The sequence below is a fragment of a genome, unplaced genomic scaffold (genome assembly GCF_019419815.1).
Source record: "Pyrus x bretschneideri cultivar Hongxiangsu unplaced genomic scaffold, Pyrus_bretschneideri_v1 Contig2, whole genome shotgun sequence".
Taxonomy (NCBI): domain Eukaryota; kingdom Viridiplantae; phylum Streptophyta; class Magnoliopsida; order Rosales; family Rosaceae; genus Pyrus; species Pyrus x bretschneideri.
This window is the reverse complement of record NW_025999501.1, coordinates 6,188,266-6,206,270: the sequence shown is the minus strand read 5'-3', so window position 1 is coordinate 6,206,270 and position 18,005 is coordinate 6,188,266. Positions and strand designations below refer to the sequence as shown.

General features: G+C 35.9%; 1 protein-coding gene across 1 annotated transcript; it reads left to right on the top strand.

The window, feature by feature from the left end:
- Positions 1-484: 484 nt before the first annotated feature.
- On the top strand, positions 485-3,026 carry LOC125476960. Its single transcript, XM_048583674.1, has 2 exons — positions 485-1,743; positions 1,899-3,026. The coding sequence occupies exon 2, from the start codon at positions 2,277-2,279 to the stop codon at positions 3,000-3,002; it is 726 nt and encodes a 241-aa protein (XP_048439631.1). The 5' UTR covers positions 485-1,743; positions 1,899-2,276; the 3' UTR covers positions 3,003-3,026.
- The last annotated feature ends 14,979 nt before the right edge of the window (positions 3,027-18,005 follow it).

Sequence of the window (18,005 nt, the reverse complement as noted above, 5' to 3'; positions counted from 1 at the left end):
TATGGGTGGCCAGAGAATATGGTGAGGGTTGGGCCCCACTTGGCAAACAACACAAAGTCACAAAAGGCAATACAGAAAAATATCTCCTGTAAACTTGAATTTACCAAAACGCCCATCACGCTCCGTAATTCATAAAATCTTCGTCGTAACTCCGAATTAAATTTTGCTTGTGCCCATGCATTTGTACCGTCGAGTACTTCAAGAATATGATAAAATCAAGCTCATATGCGTCATGACATGATGGTCAATAATGAAAGTCAATATCTCGCTTTTAGGTGTATTTTCGTCAATTCACTTTTTAAAATTTAATAAAATTATAAAATTAAGGACAAGTTATTACACATGGCACTAATTTCTAAACAGCAGGACCTTCACGATATGTCTCAGCTACGCCCCATTAGTCTTTGCAATGTGGTGTACAAAGTTATCTCCAAAGTTCTGGCCAACAAAATTAAGATATTGTTACCCCATATTATCTCGCAAGACCAAAATGCGTTCGTGCCGAGAAGGGCCATTTCGAACAACACTATCTTAGCCTCTGAGATAGTCAACTTCTTGTACAAACAAAAGAAACGGAAAAAAAAAAAAGAAGCTTTTTTGCACTTAAGCTTGACATGTGTAAAGCCTGTGATAAAATTGAGTGGCATTATTTGGAGAGTGTTTTGCTGAAGATTGGTTACAACACCAGGTAGGTGAATTTTTTGATGATATGTGTGTCCTCTGTGTCATACTCTTTCATGATCAATGATTTGCCTAAAGGCTATGTACTCCTATCCAATGGGCTACGGCAGGGAGACCCTATTTTACTATATCTGTTTTTGTTGTGTGCAGAAAACCTCTCTGCCTTAATTGAAAAAAAAAAAAAAAAAAAAGGAATAGTGTGGTGCCATTCAAGGATCTCTGTTTGTTCAGCGACTCCTCTCATCCACCATCTTTTATTTGCCGATAACTTCTTTGTCTTTGCTAAGGCCCATAAGGCTGATTTTTCAGCAGTCAACTCCCTTCTCCATAGTTACCAATTGGCATCGGAGCAACAAGTAAATCTACAAAAAAAAAAAAAAGGCAATTTGATTCAGCCGAAATGTAAAGCGCCGTAACCAAAATGCCTTGGTTGATCTCTTCGATGTCAATATGGTTGACCGGCATGAGAAGTACCTGGGACTCTCAACCTTCGTGGGGTGTAACCGTGGAGTCTGCTTTAGCTACATTAAAGAAAGGCTTTGGAAAAAATTACAAGGGTGGAAAGGAAAATATCTCAGTGCCGCCGGTAAGGAACTATTGGTGAAAGTGGTTGCCCAAGCTATTCTGTTGTACTCGGTGTACTGTTACTTGCTGCCTAAGTATTTCTACGATGAGCTACACCAAATCATGGCTTCATTTTGGTGGAATGAAATGGGAATGAAAAGCGAATACATTATATGTCTTGGGATAAACTGTGCGGGCCAAAACCGGATGGTGGTCTTGGGTTCCGAAATCTCTATACCTTTAACTTTGGTCTCCTTGCCAAGCAAGGTTGGAGAATTATCTCGAACCCCACTTCTCTTGTTGCAAGGCTCCATAAAGCGAAATATTTCCTGAACTGCTCCTTTATGGATTTGGAGGTTTGCTGTAAGTTTCGTTCGTTTGGAGAAGCATATGTGCCGCTATGGAATCAACAAAGTGGGGTTGCGATGGCAGGTGGGGAATGGCAGATTTATCTCGATGTGGGGTGATCATTGGCTTCCTTGACCGTCTTCTTTCCAGGTATTTTCTCCCAAAACATTGGGTATCTTTATCTTGGTGGTTTAGGACTTTATTACTAATGAGTATAGGTGGAATAGGGAACTTTTAAACTAAGTATTATCGTTGGAAGAAGTGGCCATGGTTTGATCTCTCATTGGGTAAATTTCCCACTACAGATAAACTTGTTTGGCATTATGACAAGAAAGGACTATTCTCAATTAAAAGTGCTTACCATATTACCTGCATTTGGATTCTCCTATCCTCAGTGTCAGCTTCCTCCTTTTCGGTTTCTCCTTTCGGTGGGCTCTAGGATAAACAATGGAAAACCTGCTTACCTCCTAAGGCCAAAATGATGGCTTAAGCGCCTGATATCTAATATCTTCCCAACGGGAGCAAACTTGAAAAGCAAACGGATCCTAGTGGAACCCTGATGTACTTTCTATGGTGCTAAACCTGAAACCACCTTTCATTTTCTGCTTGATTGTCATTTTGTACAATGCCTTTGGCTGTCTTTTCCGTTGGGTGTCTGACCATTTCATGTTGATGATGGTTCTATGCTTGAATGGGCGCTCATTTTGTCACAAAATTTAAAGCAAGCAGACATTGACGGGGTACTTATGATGTTTTGGGCTATTTGGACTGCTAAAAACTTGAAATTCTGGGGTAATGTTGTCAATCCCCTGCCTTGTGTTACCGTAAATAAGGCATTCCACTGGTGGCAAGAATTCCTAAGCATTGCTTTTACTACAGCTGCTTCTAAAGGTCCACTGATCACGCCAAAATGGGTCAGACCTACATTTGGGAGACTCAAAATTAATGTTGATGGTGCGTGGACCATGAATTCCAAGCAGGGTGGAGTGGAGATTATGGTAAGGGACTTTGATGGTCTTTGTCCTGTGGCTCCTTCCAGGATGTTTACTGATGTTTTCTCTCTTACTCTTGTTGAGGTTTTGGCTAATCGTGCTGGGTTTGAATTGGCCGTTGAAAGGGGTTTTCATAATGTTATTGTTGAAAGTGATTCGCTTCAGCTCATTACAGCTTTGAATGGTTCATCTATGGATTTGTCTCCTTTGAGACTTATTATAGAAGATGCCAAGACTTTGCTGTGGTCGATCGCTGAAGTCAGTGCTACTTACATTCGTCGTCAAGCCAACAACGTAGCTCATAGGCTTACTCGTTTTGGGCTCCATTCGAGGGTTGATTGTACTTGGATTGATGATCCTCCTATTATTATATGGGATCTCCTTGATGGGGAACAATCCTTTCCTTGTACTAGCTAGCCATTTGGCCTTTAAAGAAATATAATATTGTCTTTTGATAACAAAAAAAGAATTGTTGCTTTCACAGTTATGTTGAAATTTATGTTTTTTATGCATCTTTAATATACTGTTAAAATTTATTTTTCTTGAATATCGTTATTTCTTAAAAGCAAATTACAGTTTTAACCTTTATAGTAAAGAGATGCCAAAAGTGCAAAAGGTATATAGGTTTGCAATGTGCAATTTTCCAAAACTAAACTTGTATTTCCCTCATTTTCTAATTGAAGTGCGTAAGGTGAATAGGATAATCTAAGTTTAAGAGTCGCCTATATATGTGTGATAGTCCGACAGATAGGTGATAACTTATCCTGTTATTACCTAAAAGCTTGAAAAAATAAGTGATTGTCATTATGTTCAATTATAGTGCTGATGTTTTTTTCTAAATTGTTAAATCCGCATTCTCCTTTATGCTTTTTTTTGGGAGGATTCATTTGCATTTACATAATCTGTTGCTTTTTTTTTTTTTTTTGGGTCAAACAGATAAAATTCATTAATAAAACTAATACAAGAAATTGAAAGCCCAAAGAAAATCTAAATAAAAGCATAAGCCAAAAGTAATTACAAACGAAAAACCCAAAAAGAGCAAGCCTACAACAAGAAAAACCCTAGATCTGGAAGAGTACACACTCCACCACGCTAGCTGCGCCGCTATCGCTGATTCGTCACTACTACCACGAGAAAGAACCCATGAACAAACCATATGAACGGAAAATGAGGGTGAGCGAACCACCTCCGCAAAAAGCACTCCCATAATCCTACCAAATAGTACTAAGCGAACTTTAACAACCATCTAACACCAAGGTGCGCCGCCGAAGGGAGACACGCGATGGGCTGAGTAGTAGAGGTCGGCGGTGGAGGATTGACAATGGGCAGAAAGATCGGGGGTAAAAAGGGCTCAAAACGCAGATCTGAGACAAGCTTAGGGAGGTTGAGACAAGGCTCAAGGAAGCTAGAAAGTAAAGTAAGGAAAGAACGTAGGGAAATATAGGGTAAGCAGAAGTGAAAAGGGAAAGAAAATAAGGAGAGAAGAGGAGGACCTTAGCGAAGGAGAGAAAAAGGATATAGTTGGGAAGCAAATCCCTAGAAAGATAGGGAAGAAAGGAAAAAAATAAAATAGAGGGGGTTTGGAGAGAGGAGTGGAGACCAAAAATAGGGAATTTTTTTTTTTTTTTTTTTTTTGGGGGGGGGGGGTGGGTGCGGTGGGCGAGAAAAGAGATTAGAGGGTGGGAAAGAAAGGAGAAGAGGATGAGGACTAGAATGTGGTGGATACTAGGTTGCCGTTGACCCCAAGCCGGAGCAAGGGGCCGATGGCCAGAGGCTCTTAGATGTAGGCTTTTTTGTGGGAGAGTGAGAAAGCACGAGGTTGTAGGCAGAGAGAGGTTTTTTTTTTTTTTTTTTTTTTTTGGGGGGGGGGGGGATGGGGTGCTATGGGCAAGAAAAGAGATCAAAGGGTGGGAAAGAAAGGAGAAGAGGATGAGGACTAGAGTGTGGTGGATACTAGGTTGCCGTTCACCCCAAGCTAAAGCAAGTGGCCGATGGCCAGAGGCTCTTAAATGTAGGCTTTTTTGTGGGAGAGTGAGAAAGCACGGGGTCGTAGGCAGAGAGAGGTCAAGGAGGACCTTGCTTAACCTTCTCTTCTATTTATATGATCTGTAGTTTTTTTTTTATTTTTTTTTTATTTTTTTGAGAGGAAAATGTTGTATTGATTAATCAAACTCATGTAGAGTTACATGTCTTAGAAGAGGAGCTCCTGAACGAGAGTAGGAGGCTCCTTAATCCAAATTAGATTATTGCTACTAGACAAAGCAAACTTAGCAATATGGTGGGCAACCCCATTACATAAACACGAGACATGAAGAAACCTCGCCATGGAAAAGTTGGAAGCCAACTGCAACACATCCTCCGCGATCGTATCTATAGCCGATGAGTTTGGACAGGTCCTATTAAGCACTGCAATAGCCTTCATGGAATCACTCTCTACCACGTTCTATTGAAAACCTTGTTGTTGTGCCACCTGCAAACCGTACCTCAAACGCCTGGAAACTGCTGCTCCCCTGCCGCCAAGAACCCACCCCTCCAGTGTTGATAGCTGGGAAAATGAAGAGAGAGAACAACAATAAATATATTTTTTCTTCTTTCCTTAGAAAGTAAAGGGTTAGAACTCATTTCGACATAACTATTTTACATTTAGTTTTTAATTTTAATTTCCGATACTAATAGGGAGCTGGTGTGGGGAGCTGAGAAGAAATTAAGGTCATATAAAAACATAAATTTGAAAAGAAAAACAACTTATAATAAACTAAGAGAAATATTATTGGCACTCTAAAAATCTCATTTTACACTCCTCACAAGTGTATTTTTCTTTCCAAATATAGAAAGTTTGAAGTGTAGAATGAGATTTTTAAAGTATCAATAATAGTTCCCTAAACTAAAAATGAAAATAAATTGTTACGAAGCCCGTTTCTTCATACTGGTTACTCATGTCATCTCCAACCGAAGGGTCCAGAGGGCCAGAAGGTCGAAAATAGCCTGAAAACCGTCTCCAACTGAGGGCTAGGCCAGAGGGTTGTGGAATCTCAAAGGGCCCCACGAAATCGGAGAGGGCTAGAGGGCTGAGGGTTGGCTGCAAGCACCAGCCAGCCAGCCAGCCTGGGGCTGGCCAGAAAAACTAGAAATCCTGTCGGTTATAACCTACAAGATTTCGTTTATATTATTTAATATTAATGTATTCCTGTTGGTTATAATCGACAGGTTTTTTAAAAATAATTTTGAATCCAACGGCTAGCTGGCGCTAGTTACCGTTGGATTCAATTTTTTTTAAGGTTTTTTGGGCCTTTTTTTTTTTAAAAAAAAAAAATCTATTTTTTTTCCTATAAATACCTAAACCATTCCTCACAAAATTTTCACCATTCCAACCATTTCAATTCTCATATTTTCCTTCCTCTTTCAAAAATCTATCCTTCAATTTTTTTAATAATTTTGAAATGACCTCTTTTGCAATGAAAGGTAGGGCTTGGACCCGAAAAGAAGATGAAGCTCTTTGCAAGGCTTATAGATGGGTGTCGGAAGATAGTGTGAGGGGGAATTGTCAAACAAATGACGGTGTTTGGACTCGTGTGTCCAAAAAATACTTAGAGTTCTATGAAGGCACCACTCGAGTGAATATTTGAAACCACGAGAGTTATTCTTCAAGATGGAAGAAACATCTTCAGCCAAGTTTGAACAAATGGCATCAAACATTGTTAGCAGCCGCAAGTAGACATGAAAGCGGCGCTAATTACTACGACGAAGTAAGTGTTTTCACAATTTATTTTAAATATTTAATTATATTACATTTAATTTCATAAATTAATTTCCTTTAATTTTTTTCTAGGTACGCCAAGCGGAGAAATTGTATATGGAGAGCAGCTCGAAACCCTTTCAGTTTCACAGTTGTTGGGAAATTTGTAAAGGGTGGGTGTTATTTGAAGATCCACCAAAGAGAGTTCCTACGCCGGTGTTCGAAACTGCATCCTTAGCTGTAGATATGGATGAAGATGGACCTCCAACCATTCAACAAAAAAGGGTAGAAAATCTGTCTTCGGGTGAAGGTTCCATACCTAGGGTTATGGGATGAAACAAGGTGCAAAGGTTGAAGGAAAAGGGCAAGGAAAATGATAATTACGCCGCTCAACATGAAGTGGCGGCCTCATTGCGATTATTGGTAGAGCAAAATGCCCTTGAGGCTGAAGAAATGAAGCGTAGGCATGAAGAATAGGCAAAACAAATACAAGAAGAGATGGATGATAAGAATATGGAAAGGAACACTTCGAATTACACTCCAATGAATAAGGCCTATTTTGATAGGAAAAAAAAAAGAAATTATGAGCCGACGGCAGTTATTTACCTCTGACTATACTCCTACGATGGCAGATGATGAAGATGATGTTGATTATGGATATTAAATTTAAGTTGTTTTAGTTTTTAAATTTAAGTTAATGTTGTTTTCGAATTTAATTTGTAGTTTTTAAATTTAATTTGTCGTTTTTAAATTTTAGTTGTAATTTTTAAATATAAGTTGTAGTTTTTAAATTTAAGTTGTTTTTAAATTTAAGTTGTTGTAGTTTTTAAATTTAAATAATAAATTATGTTTGGTCCTTTGGCCTTCGGTTGGAGACGGTTTTTTGTGGCAGTGCTAAAACGAGCCATTTGGCCCTCTGGCCCTCGGTTGGAGACGGAGACAAATATGGCCCTATACTGTTCATTAAAATATTAATATCTTGAAGAATCTTGGAGGGCTAGAGGGCTAAAAGCGAGCCCTCTGACCAGCCGTCGGTTGGAGATGGCCAAAGGGCTTGGTAGGGTAAGCCCAGTGGGTTATTTGCTCATCTCTTTGAATTGCAAGTCAACTTCCAAGGGGTTTTGTTCAGGTTATAAATTATGAAAGGGGAAGTTTTATTTAAACTCATCTATCTACATCTAACTTAAATTTTAAATGTTAATTGTCTATTTTACCTTATCACGTAATTACTATTAAGTACAAAATGAAATTAATAATAAAACTTAAATTTATCAATAAATCCACCCATTATAATTAAACTCGAGCATCACCCTTTGTTTATCCTACGTTCATTCCAGCTAAAACCCTAATAGCTTTGATGGAGAAAAACAAGATTTTTTATTGATGGATGGTAATTTTGAAGTTTTGAATGCTCCAACTAAGGTATGACTCGATTTATGGATATTTTATTTGTTTGCTTCTTCTTTGGGTCAAATTTCATACTTTTTATATTATATTGTATTTGTTTTTCTTTGTCAGTGTCTGTTTGCGCATCAAAACACAATTGCAAGGACTTTTGATTAATACTGCAAAGACATATAACTTGATTCTTGGTGCCAATAAAGATTGCCCAACCTCATTAACCTTAACTACGAACTACCCGGGTGACATCTATTCGTAAGATTTCTTTTTTCTTTCTTTGAGATTCTTTTCGAGATGAAAACACATATAAAAGGAAACTATACTACTTATACAAGAACCAATATTTTTGTTCTTTTAATTTTTCGACTTATACAAGAATTTTTAGTTTACCTATAGCACAAAGCAGCACATTGCAAGGACTTGCAGACTTGCGGACATCAAAAGGACCTTAATAATCTTTACACCTTAACACTGGTTTTTTTAAATTGCAGGTCTTTTTTGGTTTTTTAAATTGCAGGATCTTTTTGGTTTTTTAAATATTAGGGTTTTCCACGTTGTCAAATATTTATGCTGCAGCTGGTGATTGGGCCAATGTTGCCAGTGTGAGACTGCAACTGAGTGCAAATGAGGAGCTCCGGAGTCCAGAAACCTCCTGGGGCTAGTTCCATCGAGGTGGACAACGAGGTCCATGAATTTACTATTTTTGACAAATTACACCCCTAAATCCGACGGAGTATATGGGATGATTGACAGACTTCCTCTGGACTTTAAGCAAATGAATGTGTCATCACAGAGTATCAGCAATCAGATAGGTGGACAGATTGCGAAAGACGTATTTATTTGGTTTGCATTCGCTGACTCTAACTTGTCCAGAAACACTTCTGCAATCCTCCTTGTAATTGGAAAATTCCAAGGAGAAACTTGTTATTAATGTTCTTAGATTATAAACTTGCTTACTTTTTGATAAATAGAAGGGGATCAATTGTTTGATTTGTTGCTTATGCGCATCAGCAGAAAGAAAAAAAGCAAATGTGGGTTTAGTAGCAAAAAGAAAAAAAAGCAGTCATGGAAATGTTAGTGGGAAGAGGGGGTGCAAAGGACGCCTCTTTGAAAAGATAAAATACATTCAATTAGAGATGTTATTTTATAAAGAGAATGGGTGTAAAGATAACTTTACATTTTGAATTGGGTTTGAGATGGTAGTTCAGGTAATAAATTTGGGTTTAAAGAGATATTAATTCTTTAATAAAAAAATAATATGGGTGAAGATAGTAAGTTGAGTGTAGAAAGAGGTTACATGAGTTCAAATAAAATTTGTCTCACTTATGAATTTGATGTGACTCAAATTATGGGGCTTGAGAGTAAACCTGGCATTAGTGACGTGTTTTTCGTGTTCGTGTAGTTTTCGTGACATACTCAATATCTTAACGGGGTCGTGTCGTGTAACACTCGTTAAAGTAAATGGATAATATGACCCGATCTGAAATTGACCGGTTAATATTATCACGTACTATGACCAGACCTGTTACCTGTTAAAGAAAATATATTTTAAATAATGAAAATCTTAAAAAATGAAATTCGATGAGTAATAAAGCGTAAACAACATGGATGATTAAATTTAATTTAAGATTTATGGATTATGGTGTTGGATTTCGAAGTTGACACCTTCACGAAAGTTGCAAAGCTTGTTATTACGAGTGATTGTGTGTGTGTGTGTGTGTGTGTGTATATATATATATTTTTTTTTACATTTTTCACAATCCTACAATAATTATTTTATTAATTTTGCACTCAAATAAAAAACGCTATTCATGAGATTTGGAGGGTTTAAAAATCTAAACGACCATGTAACCATCATCTAAACGTAGAGGATGCATTCACGAGTGCTTGTATATGCTTTCATATTTTTAGACTTGTACATTAATAATTATGAATTTTATTTATTTTAAACTCTAGACCTGACATCCGTTTTGTGTTTTTCCATGTTCGTGGCATACCATATATCTTAACGGGTCGTGTCGTGTCGAGTAACACCCGTAAAGTAAATGGTAATATGACTAGACCCGTTATCCGTTAAAAAAATATATTTTAAATCAATAACTAATGAAAATGAAAAACATAATTTGACCCAAAAAATGCAAAACATAATACTAAATTAGTATATGCATATCACGTTGTTACATAAATATTACTTCAAAGCATAAAGAAATCATTTGTCTTTCAAGTATTACATGCCCAAAATAAGAGCATAATGAAAAAACATTAGTACATTACTACAAAATACCAAATGTTCAAGGATATGCAAAAATAAAAGGAGTTGCGTTTCAAGATAGGAACATTTCACGTTTTTTACAATAAAACCCTTCAATTTTTATCAATCACCAATTGATATAGTATTGGAACTTTGGCTTGATATATTGTCTTCAAGAGTCATATTGACAATGTTTTCATTAATACTTTCCACACTAGCACTCTCATCCACATAAACTAGGCATAAAAAATCGAACATTAAAAACCATTCAAATGTGTTTGGTATTTTTAACTTACTTGATATTTTTATTTTTAATGTGTTTGGTATTTTTAAATTTCTTGATATTTTTATTTTTAATTTGTTTTATAATTTTTTAATCTCACTCTTTGCCTAGTATACTATAAAAATAAATAAATAAAACTTAAAATTTTAAATTTATATAGAAAAATAATACAATAAGACATATTAATATACAATATATACATGTACAATATGGCTATTGTATTTTATAGTAAGTTTTTCTTTAGTAGTTTAAAAAATTAAAATCATCAAAAGACTTTTTTCTTAACGTGTCAAAGCAGGTTACCCGCGTGTCACCATTGTGTAAACCTGTTAAGGACCCGTTATATCAGGTTCTTATCGTGTGACCAGATAACGAGAGATGACCACCTGTAGAGTCGTTCATTTAGATGAAACGGAGCCGCGAGGCTTATCAAATGCATATCAAAAGTACACATTATATGAACTTATTTCTTGTAAGTTGTTCTCTTATATTCAACTCTGGTTGAGAGATGAGAGTATCAATTCTACATTGGGAAGATGAAGGATATTGCATGTGTTTATAAGTAGTAAAATTACTTTCATATTGTCAATTGGTTTTATGGTGGAACCTTAACTTTCTCCGTTGTATCAGAGCATGTTGTCCCATGTGTGAAGCTCAACAGCCACATGTGCTCCACGTCACCCGATTTGTATTGTCCACCTATTAGGCTTGAAAATTCATCACAAGTGAGAGAGGGTGTTGCAAGTATCAATCTCATATCAGAAAAAAAAATGAGATCTTGCATGTGCTTATAAGTAATTGAATACTCCTCATATTATCTATAATTTTTGTAAAACTTTTACTTTCTTCAAATCTGCTAATGTGGACATAGACAATTTTTTAATGAATTCCTTGACATGCTCAACCACATAATGCCCATGCCCAAGTTTCTTTCACTGGGTGGAAATAAGGCATCTGTGTAATTAGCAATGTTATTGGTCATACTGTGGACACAATATTGGGGGAGTGAACAAGAAATCGTGAACCATGCTTCTCTTACGTGCGAGTAATGTTGAAACACAAGCATGGTTTTGTATAACAAGTAATGGCAATAATGCAAATTTAGGAGATCGTCTTTTCATACATTTGCTGCAATGTGATGGGTTCTAAGTTTCTAATCGAGAAATGATAACCATATTTTTTCCCTCCTTATGCACTCTCGTTTTTATTTTTATTTATTTATTGAATATATCAAATAAAATAAGTATAATTAAACAAGAGTGTATAAGAGGAGAAAAATGTGTGTAGTTACTGTTTTCCTTTAATAATAATAGGTCAAACTTTTATGATCAAAGAAGATTCAAGACGTCCCCATTTAAGAAATTAACAATGCCAACATGATTATATTTTCAGTTTTAAGTCTAATGACAATTTTTTTTTAAATTCCTATCATTTCTATAGGTCATCAGCTAACAACGGAAAAAAAAATGTTTGGTTATTTTATCAGCATCGTTATCATTTCAATTTTATTAGATGGGCGATGTTTACCTACACAGTTTATGTACATGGTATTTATTTTGACTGATTTTCAGCAGAATTGATAGATGTAAACTACATTTTAGATTAGATGAGAGAAGGAAATTTATTTTTTTGGTTGAAATTCTTTTCACTAGTAGAAAAAACAGCTTGTGCGATGATATTTTGCGCGAGAACAATATTTCATCGCACAAGACGTACTTGTGCAACAGAAAAAATATTTTGTTGCGCAAAATAGACTGGATAGGGAAAAAAAAATTGCTTGACGAAAATGTTCATTGCGCAAGAATGCTTAGTGCGACGAATAATTGTTGTTGTCGCGTAAAGTCAGCAAGGAGACGCAGGGTAATTTTTTTTGGCGCGAAAAACTTGCATGACGAAAATAGGACAATTGTGTGACCAAGGAATTGTTGCGCAAGTTCCTATCAGTTTTGACCATTTACTGCAGGTGAATTAGAGGAATCATACCACATTTAATACAGATGTTTGCGCAACAAAGCGTTCATTGCGCAAAGGCCCTAACCTTCCTATAAATATGCGCTTCTGCTGTCCTTATTCCTCACAATTTTGTTCGTGCTGGGATGACAGATAAAAACAAGGATGAGAGTGTGCCCGACGCCAACCCGCATGATTTAAGACAACATTTTGAGTTCGCACATGCGATTGCTGTAGCCATGGGGAATAATTGTCCCACTGCTGAGTGGCGTTCTTGGAAAGATATGCCCGAGATTGTGAAGAAGGTTGTGATGGATGAACTATTAGTAAGTATATTGTTGATGGATCAATAATTAAGTTTGTGAAATTTTTAGTTATATGTTGGAATTAATTATTTGCATATATGTGTAACAGTGTAAGTATACTCTTGATGATGATACGAACGAACAGTTGATGAGGTTGATGGATGATGCATTGGAGGGAGGTTACAATTGGTGGCGTTATGAAGTCTTGTGGAATGAACCAAGACCATCGAAATAGTAGTTTTAAATTTATGTTTTGTATGACAATATTTAAATTTAAGGTTTTTTTTTTTTTTTTAACTTTTATAAGTTATGTATTTGGACTTAATTAGGTTTTAATTCATGTTGGGTTTTTTTTTTTTATTGAGGCCTAATGTAAGCACCCTATCCTCGGGTTATATGTGTTTTCAATCTTCAATGAATATCATACTTATGCTTAAAATAATTGTATGGATTAAGACATTAATTATTTATAGAAATATTAAGTTATTATTATAAATATATTAGGTATTAATTATTATAGATAATATTAAGTATTATTTTAGAATATTTAAGTATTAAATATTTTCTGAATATTTGTTTGCAATTATAAAGTTTACATAAACATAGATATATATGTTTCATTCCATTCGTTGCTAAATATATTGCACGACGCTAGTTTCGTCGCATAAGATCACTTTGCACGACGAACATCAGATGTTTATCGCGCAAAGCACGATCAAATTGCGTTCAAACATTCCCATTTATTGCGCATTTATGTCGCGTTTTGAGCGACGAACATGGAGATTTGCGCGACGAATGGTTTCGTCGTGCGCAAAGGTATCGTAGTGCTATATAAACATAGTTTTAGAACCCTAGTTTTCAAAAAAAAATTTGTTTAAAAAAGAATTGCTGATTTTGGAGAAGGTTTTGGCAAAAGGAAACTTGTTGTGCGAATAAAGAGGTATCGGCGAAAGTAAGTGCCGTACTTTGAAGGCAAAAATAAGGCTGAGGCGTACGCAGAATTTAAGTGTGACATTGGAAATTTGGTGCAGAGGATTGTTCTGCCAAGTTTGAGTCTTGGAAAAAGGTCCCTGAGGAGTTAAAGAAACCCATGTTGAGGGAGTTATCTGTAAGTTTGTAGTAAATAATGAACAATTATTTTTATTAAAATGTAATATTTTTTAAATTACTAATTTATTGTTAATGGCATTAATGTAAGGTTCATTGGGATGTTGATGAAAGCAATGAGAAACAACGGATTTATGTGGATGGGCTTTTTAAGCAGATTTTCCAGCAGTGGAAGTTTGATGTGTTGCAGGTGAAAGAGGATTGATGTTGAGGAGGGTTTTTTTTTTTTTTTTTTTTTTTTTTTTAAGATTTTGTGGACTTTATAATTAATTTAATTAATAAATTTATGTTATGTGGATGAGTATTAATATTTACATTAATTATAATTTCTATTTGGGATAGTAAATTAGTTTTGTTAATTAATTTAATGTTTAATTATGTTTGAGTTTTTGATTTATAATAAAATAAAAATTTACAATACATACAAATAAAACAAAAAAAAAGATAAAAAAATTAAAAAATATGTATTGCACGACGATACATGTTTTCATCGTGCAATTTGTTGAAAAGAATAAATTATAAAATAAAGGAAATAAAATAAAAAATGGTAAACTTGCGCAATGAATGATTATTTTTTGCCGTGCAAACGTAATTTGCGCAACAAAGACTATGTTAGTCTCACAAATTGCATTTGCGCAACGAAGACATTGTTCATAGCTCAAAATCATTCGTCCAAAAGTGAACTTTTTAATCTGGATTCAGCCATGTGTAGAGGCAAACTACAAAAAATATTGCAGATTGTGCCTCTGCACTTAGCCCTTCTATTTTGCTTAATCTGGCATCTGTCATTTCGATTTTCTCTCAATTTCATCATCTAATACTCCCTCCATCTTCTTCTCTAGGTTGATCGAGCTATCTCGGTGTGTCTAGTAAGCGTTTTTTTTTTTTTTTTGTTAGGGTAAAAGTATTAATGTAAATTCATACTAACACCATTAATTTCGTTGTCTATAGGGATATTGTGTGTGATTAGCGATTGGTGGAGAATGATTGAGAAGGTATTTTCTTTGATATATTTTTTAAAAATATCAAATTAATTAAATTATGTTGAACTTAGTTTGATATGTTAATATTGTGTTGTGAAATTATATTTATATTATGTTGTTAAATTTGTACGTGATGTACAAATATGTGTTGTGATGTACGGAATTAATTGAAATTAACTTTGTACTTTTTTTTTATTTTTAGTAAAATTTAGTTTCCCATTCGAGGATTAGTTGGATTTAGCGCATGGATGCAAAAGCATGACTGCGGTCCAATTAATTCGTGAATTGTCCCAGTCTTTGGACAGTTTGGAAATGCACAGTTATGGCGCGTAGTTTATGGTTGAAGGATTAGGTTTCAGTTGTGGAGATTTCGGTGTCATCTCTGTACGTTCTTCGGGTGGCATTTAGGTATTTTATATCTACATCATACACCTGAAGAATTGTACTAAGATGCTACCGAAATTCATCCATGTCGAAATCTAATCTGATGTAGCCGTAAATTACATGACATGACTATGCATTCCCGAATGGGATAGGGCCTTTACCGAAGGCATAAGGTGACACTATTATTTGTATGAAGTTGTAGTGATTGTTGTATTGTTATTGTGGTTCCAAGAATTATGGACAGGACGTGGATACAGAACCCGAATAGATGCGCGAACGAATACTTGGATGGAATTGAGAATTTTATTGACTTTTGCACGTACACACAACCTGAGTACAACTAGAATCCGATGTCCTTGTAGGAGGTGTCACAACATATTAAGGGAGACAATTGAAAATGTTCGATTTCATTTAGTAAGGAATGGAATGATTGAGACATATAATACTTAGAACCATCATGGGGAACAATTAGACAATGCTTTATCTTCAAACGCGACAAGAGTGGACAATATTGAACCTATTGTAGATCCTAATGAACAAGTCATGGATATTATAAATGATGCTTTTCCATTTGCATCGACAAACACCAATCAGGAAGGGGAAGATGACGTGCCTACACCAATGGATAGTGCAAAGTTTGAACAATATGAAAAACTATTAAAAAATGTGCAAAAGGTGTTGAATGGTCTTGGATTGGGTTATGAAAAAATTCACGCTTGCAAAAATAATTGTATTTTATTTTACAAAGAGAATAAAGCATTGGATAAATGCCCTGTATGCAATGAGTCGTGGTTCAAAATGACACCTTAGAATAGAACGACTAAGATCCCACAAAAATTCATGCGTTATCTGCTCTTAACACCTAGGTTGCAGCAATTGTATATGTCAATGCATATTGCTACAGACATGAGATGGCATAAGGAAAAAATGGGTAGACGACGATTAATGAGGCATCCTGCAGATAGGGAGGCATAGAAAGAGTTTGATCGAACATTCCATAAGTTTGCTGTTGATCCCCGGAATGTTAGATTGGGACTTGCCACTGATGGATTTAATCCGTTCGGGGTTCTAAACCAACACCACAACACTTGGCCAATTTTTGTATTCTCGTATAATTTGCCACCTTGGAAATGCATGAAAGAAGAAAGAATACATGATGATGACTGTTTTGATAACCGAGGATCTTGAGAGGTCAATCGATGTTTACTTAAGGTTGTTGGTTGATGAGCTAAATGATTTATAGACAAACGGTGTGCGCACGTACGATAAGTCCAATGGGAAGATGTTCACTTTGCGAGCAGCAGTTATGTGAACTGTGAACGATTTTCTCGTATATGCAATGGTTCTAGGTGGAGCACTATGGGTTATATGGCATGTCCTGTATGCAAGGATGATGTAACATCTGGTTGGCACGCCGGAAAACTTTGTTACCTTGGTCATCGTAGATGCTTCCTATGGGACCACGAGTGGCAGGAAAAGGATAAAGAGTTCGACGGGAACATAGAGCATCGCCTCAGACTTAGAGAATGGTCTAGTTATTAGATTTTGAAACAGCTTAACCGTTTGAATTTTACTCTGTTAGGGAAAATAGTGAGTCGGACCAGACCTTCTACACATATGAACTGGACGCATAAGCCTATGTTTTTTGACCTTCTGTATTGATCGAAACTAAAATTGAGACACAACCTCGACTTGATGCATATTAAGAAAAATGTCTTTGACACATTGTTGGGCACCATTCTAGCTATCAAGGGCAAGACAAGGGACACGATCAAAGCTCGTCTTGATTTGGAAAGAATGGGCATACGAAGGGGTTTATAGATGAATAGGGACAATGATAAAGCCAGAAAGGATCTTGCATTTTTTTCCATGAAACCGAATGACAAAAAAGAGTTTTTAAAGTTTGTATCGTCTGTAAAGTTTTCCAATGGGTATGCTTCTAATATTGCGTGTTGGAAGGATGTTGATGGGGGTAAATTTGCTGGACTAAAGAGTCATGACTACCATGTGTTTATGCAACACCTACTTCTTATGGGTATTTGACACTTATTGTCAAAAGATGTAGTGAAGTCAATTATGTTGTTGTCCATATTTTTTTCCCAACTAATGACAAGAACATTGTGCAAGACGGACGTTAACCAGTTGCGACATGACATTGTGCAAGTCCTCTGCAAGTATGATCCATATGATGGTTCACTTGCTCAAATAGAAAGGTATACAATCCTCATCATTTGTTTATGCATCATTAGCCCACGCTTACTAATTTGTATTGTATCATTTTATTTTGGTAGGTTTCTCGGGGTGCTGAAAAAAAGTGTACGCAACAGGGCGAAGCCTGAAGGATCAATTATAGAGGCTTGGGTTCAATATAAGTCGCTTACTTTCTATGGAATGTATTTAAAAGATGTGGAGACGACTTTCAATTATCCTTAGTGCAATAATGATGGGGTTGTGAGAAAGGAGAAACTTTTTGTTTTTGCCCAAATCGCACGACCCTTTAGAGATCCTGTATAAGGCGAGTTGTTTTCCAAAAATGACATGGAGGTAGCACATTGGTTCGTACTGAACAATTGTGATGAGATAATGGCATACTTAGATGAGCATGAAGAGATGATGAAGCGAGAACATCCATCACATTTGTATGCCAAGAAACACTGAGAATTGTTTCCACAGTGGTTTCTCAAATATGTAAGTTATAAGTGTTTTGTATTTGACATATATATTATAGTATTTAATTTTCTCAAACTAACATGTGTATATTTTTGTATAATAGTAGGTGAATAAATTGAAAGCATCGAATTCCCCCACTTACAGTGAAGAGTTATATAACTTGGCGTTTAGCCCGGTTCACGCTGAATTGTTCTTGGGTTGCCATGTTAACGATGTCAAGTTTTTTGGGACTGCACGAGATGACAAGTTGTGTACGCAAAACAGTGGTGTCCATGTACCCTGGTGGAGGTGAAAGTACGGACATTGATTTCTAGGGCAAACTAACAACTGTCGTGCAATTGCTTTACAAA

What these genes read in the sequence shown, in the direction of transcription:
- LOC125476960 (XM_048583674.1), top strand. Translation starts at nt 2,277, where the DNA reads ATGCTTGAATGGGCGCTCATTTTGTCACAAAATTTAAAGCAAGCAGAC.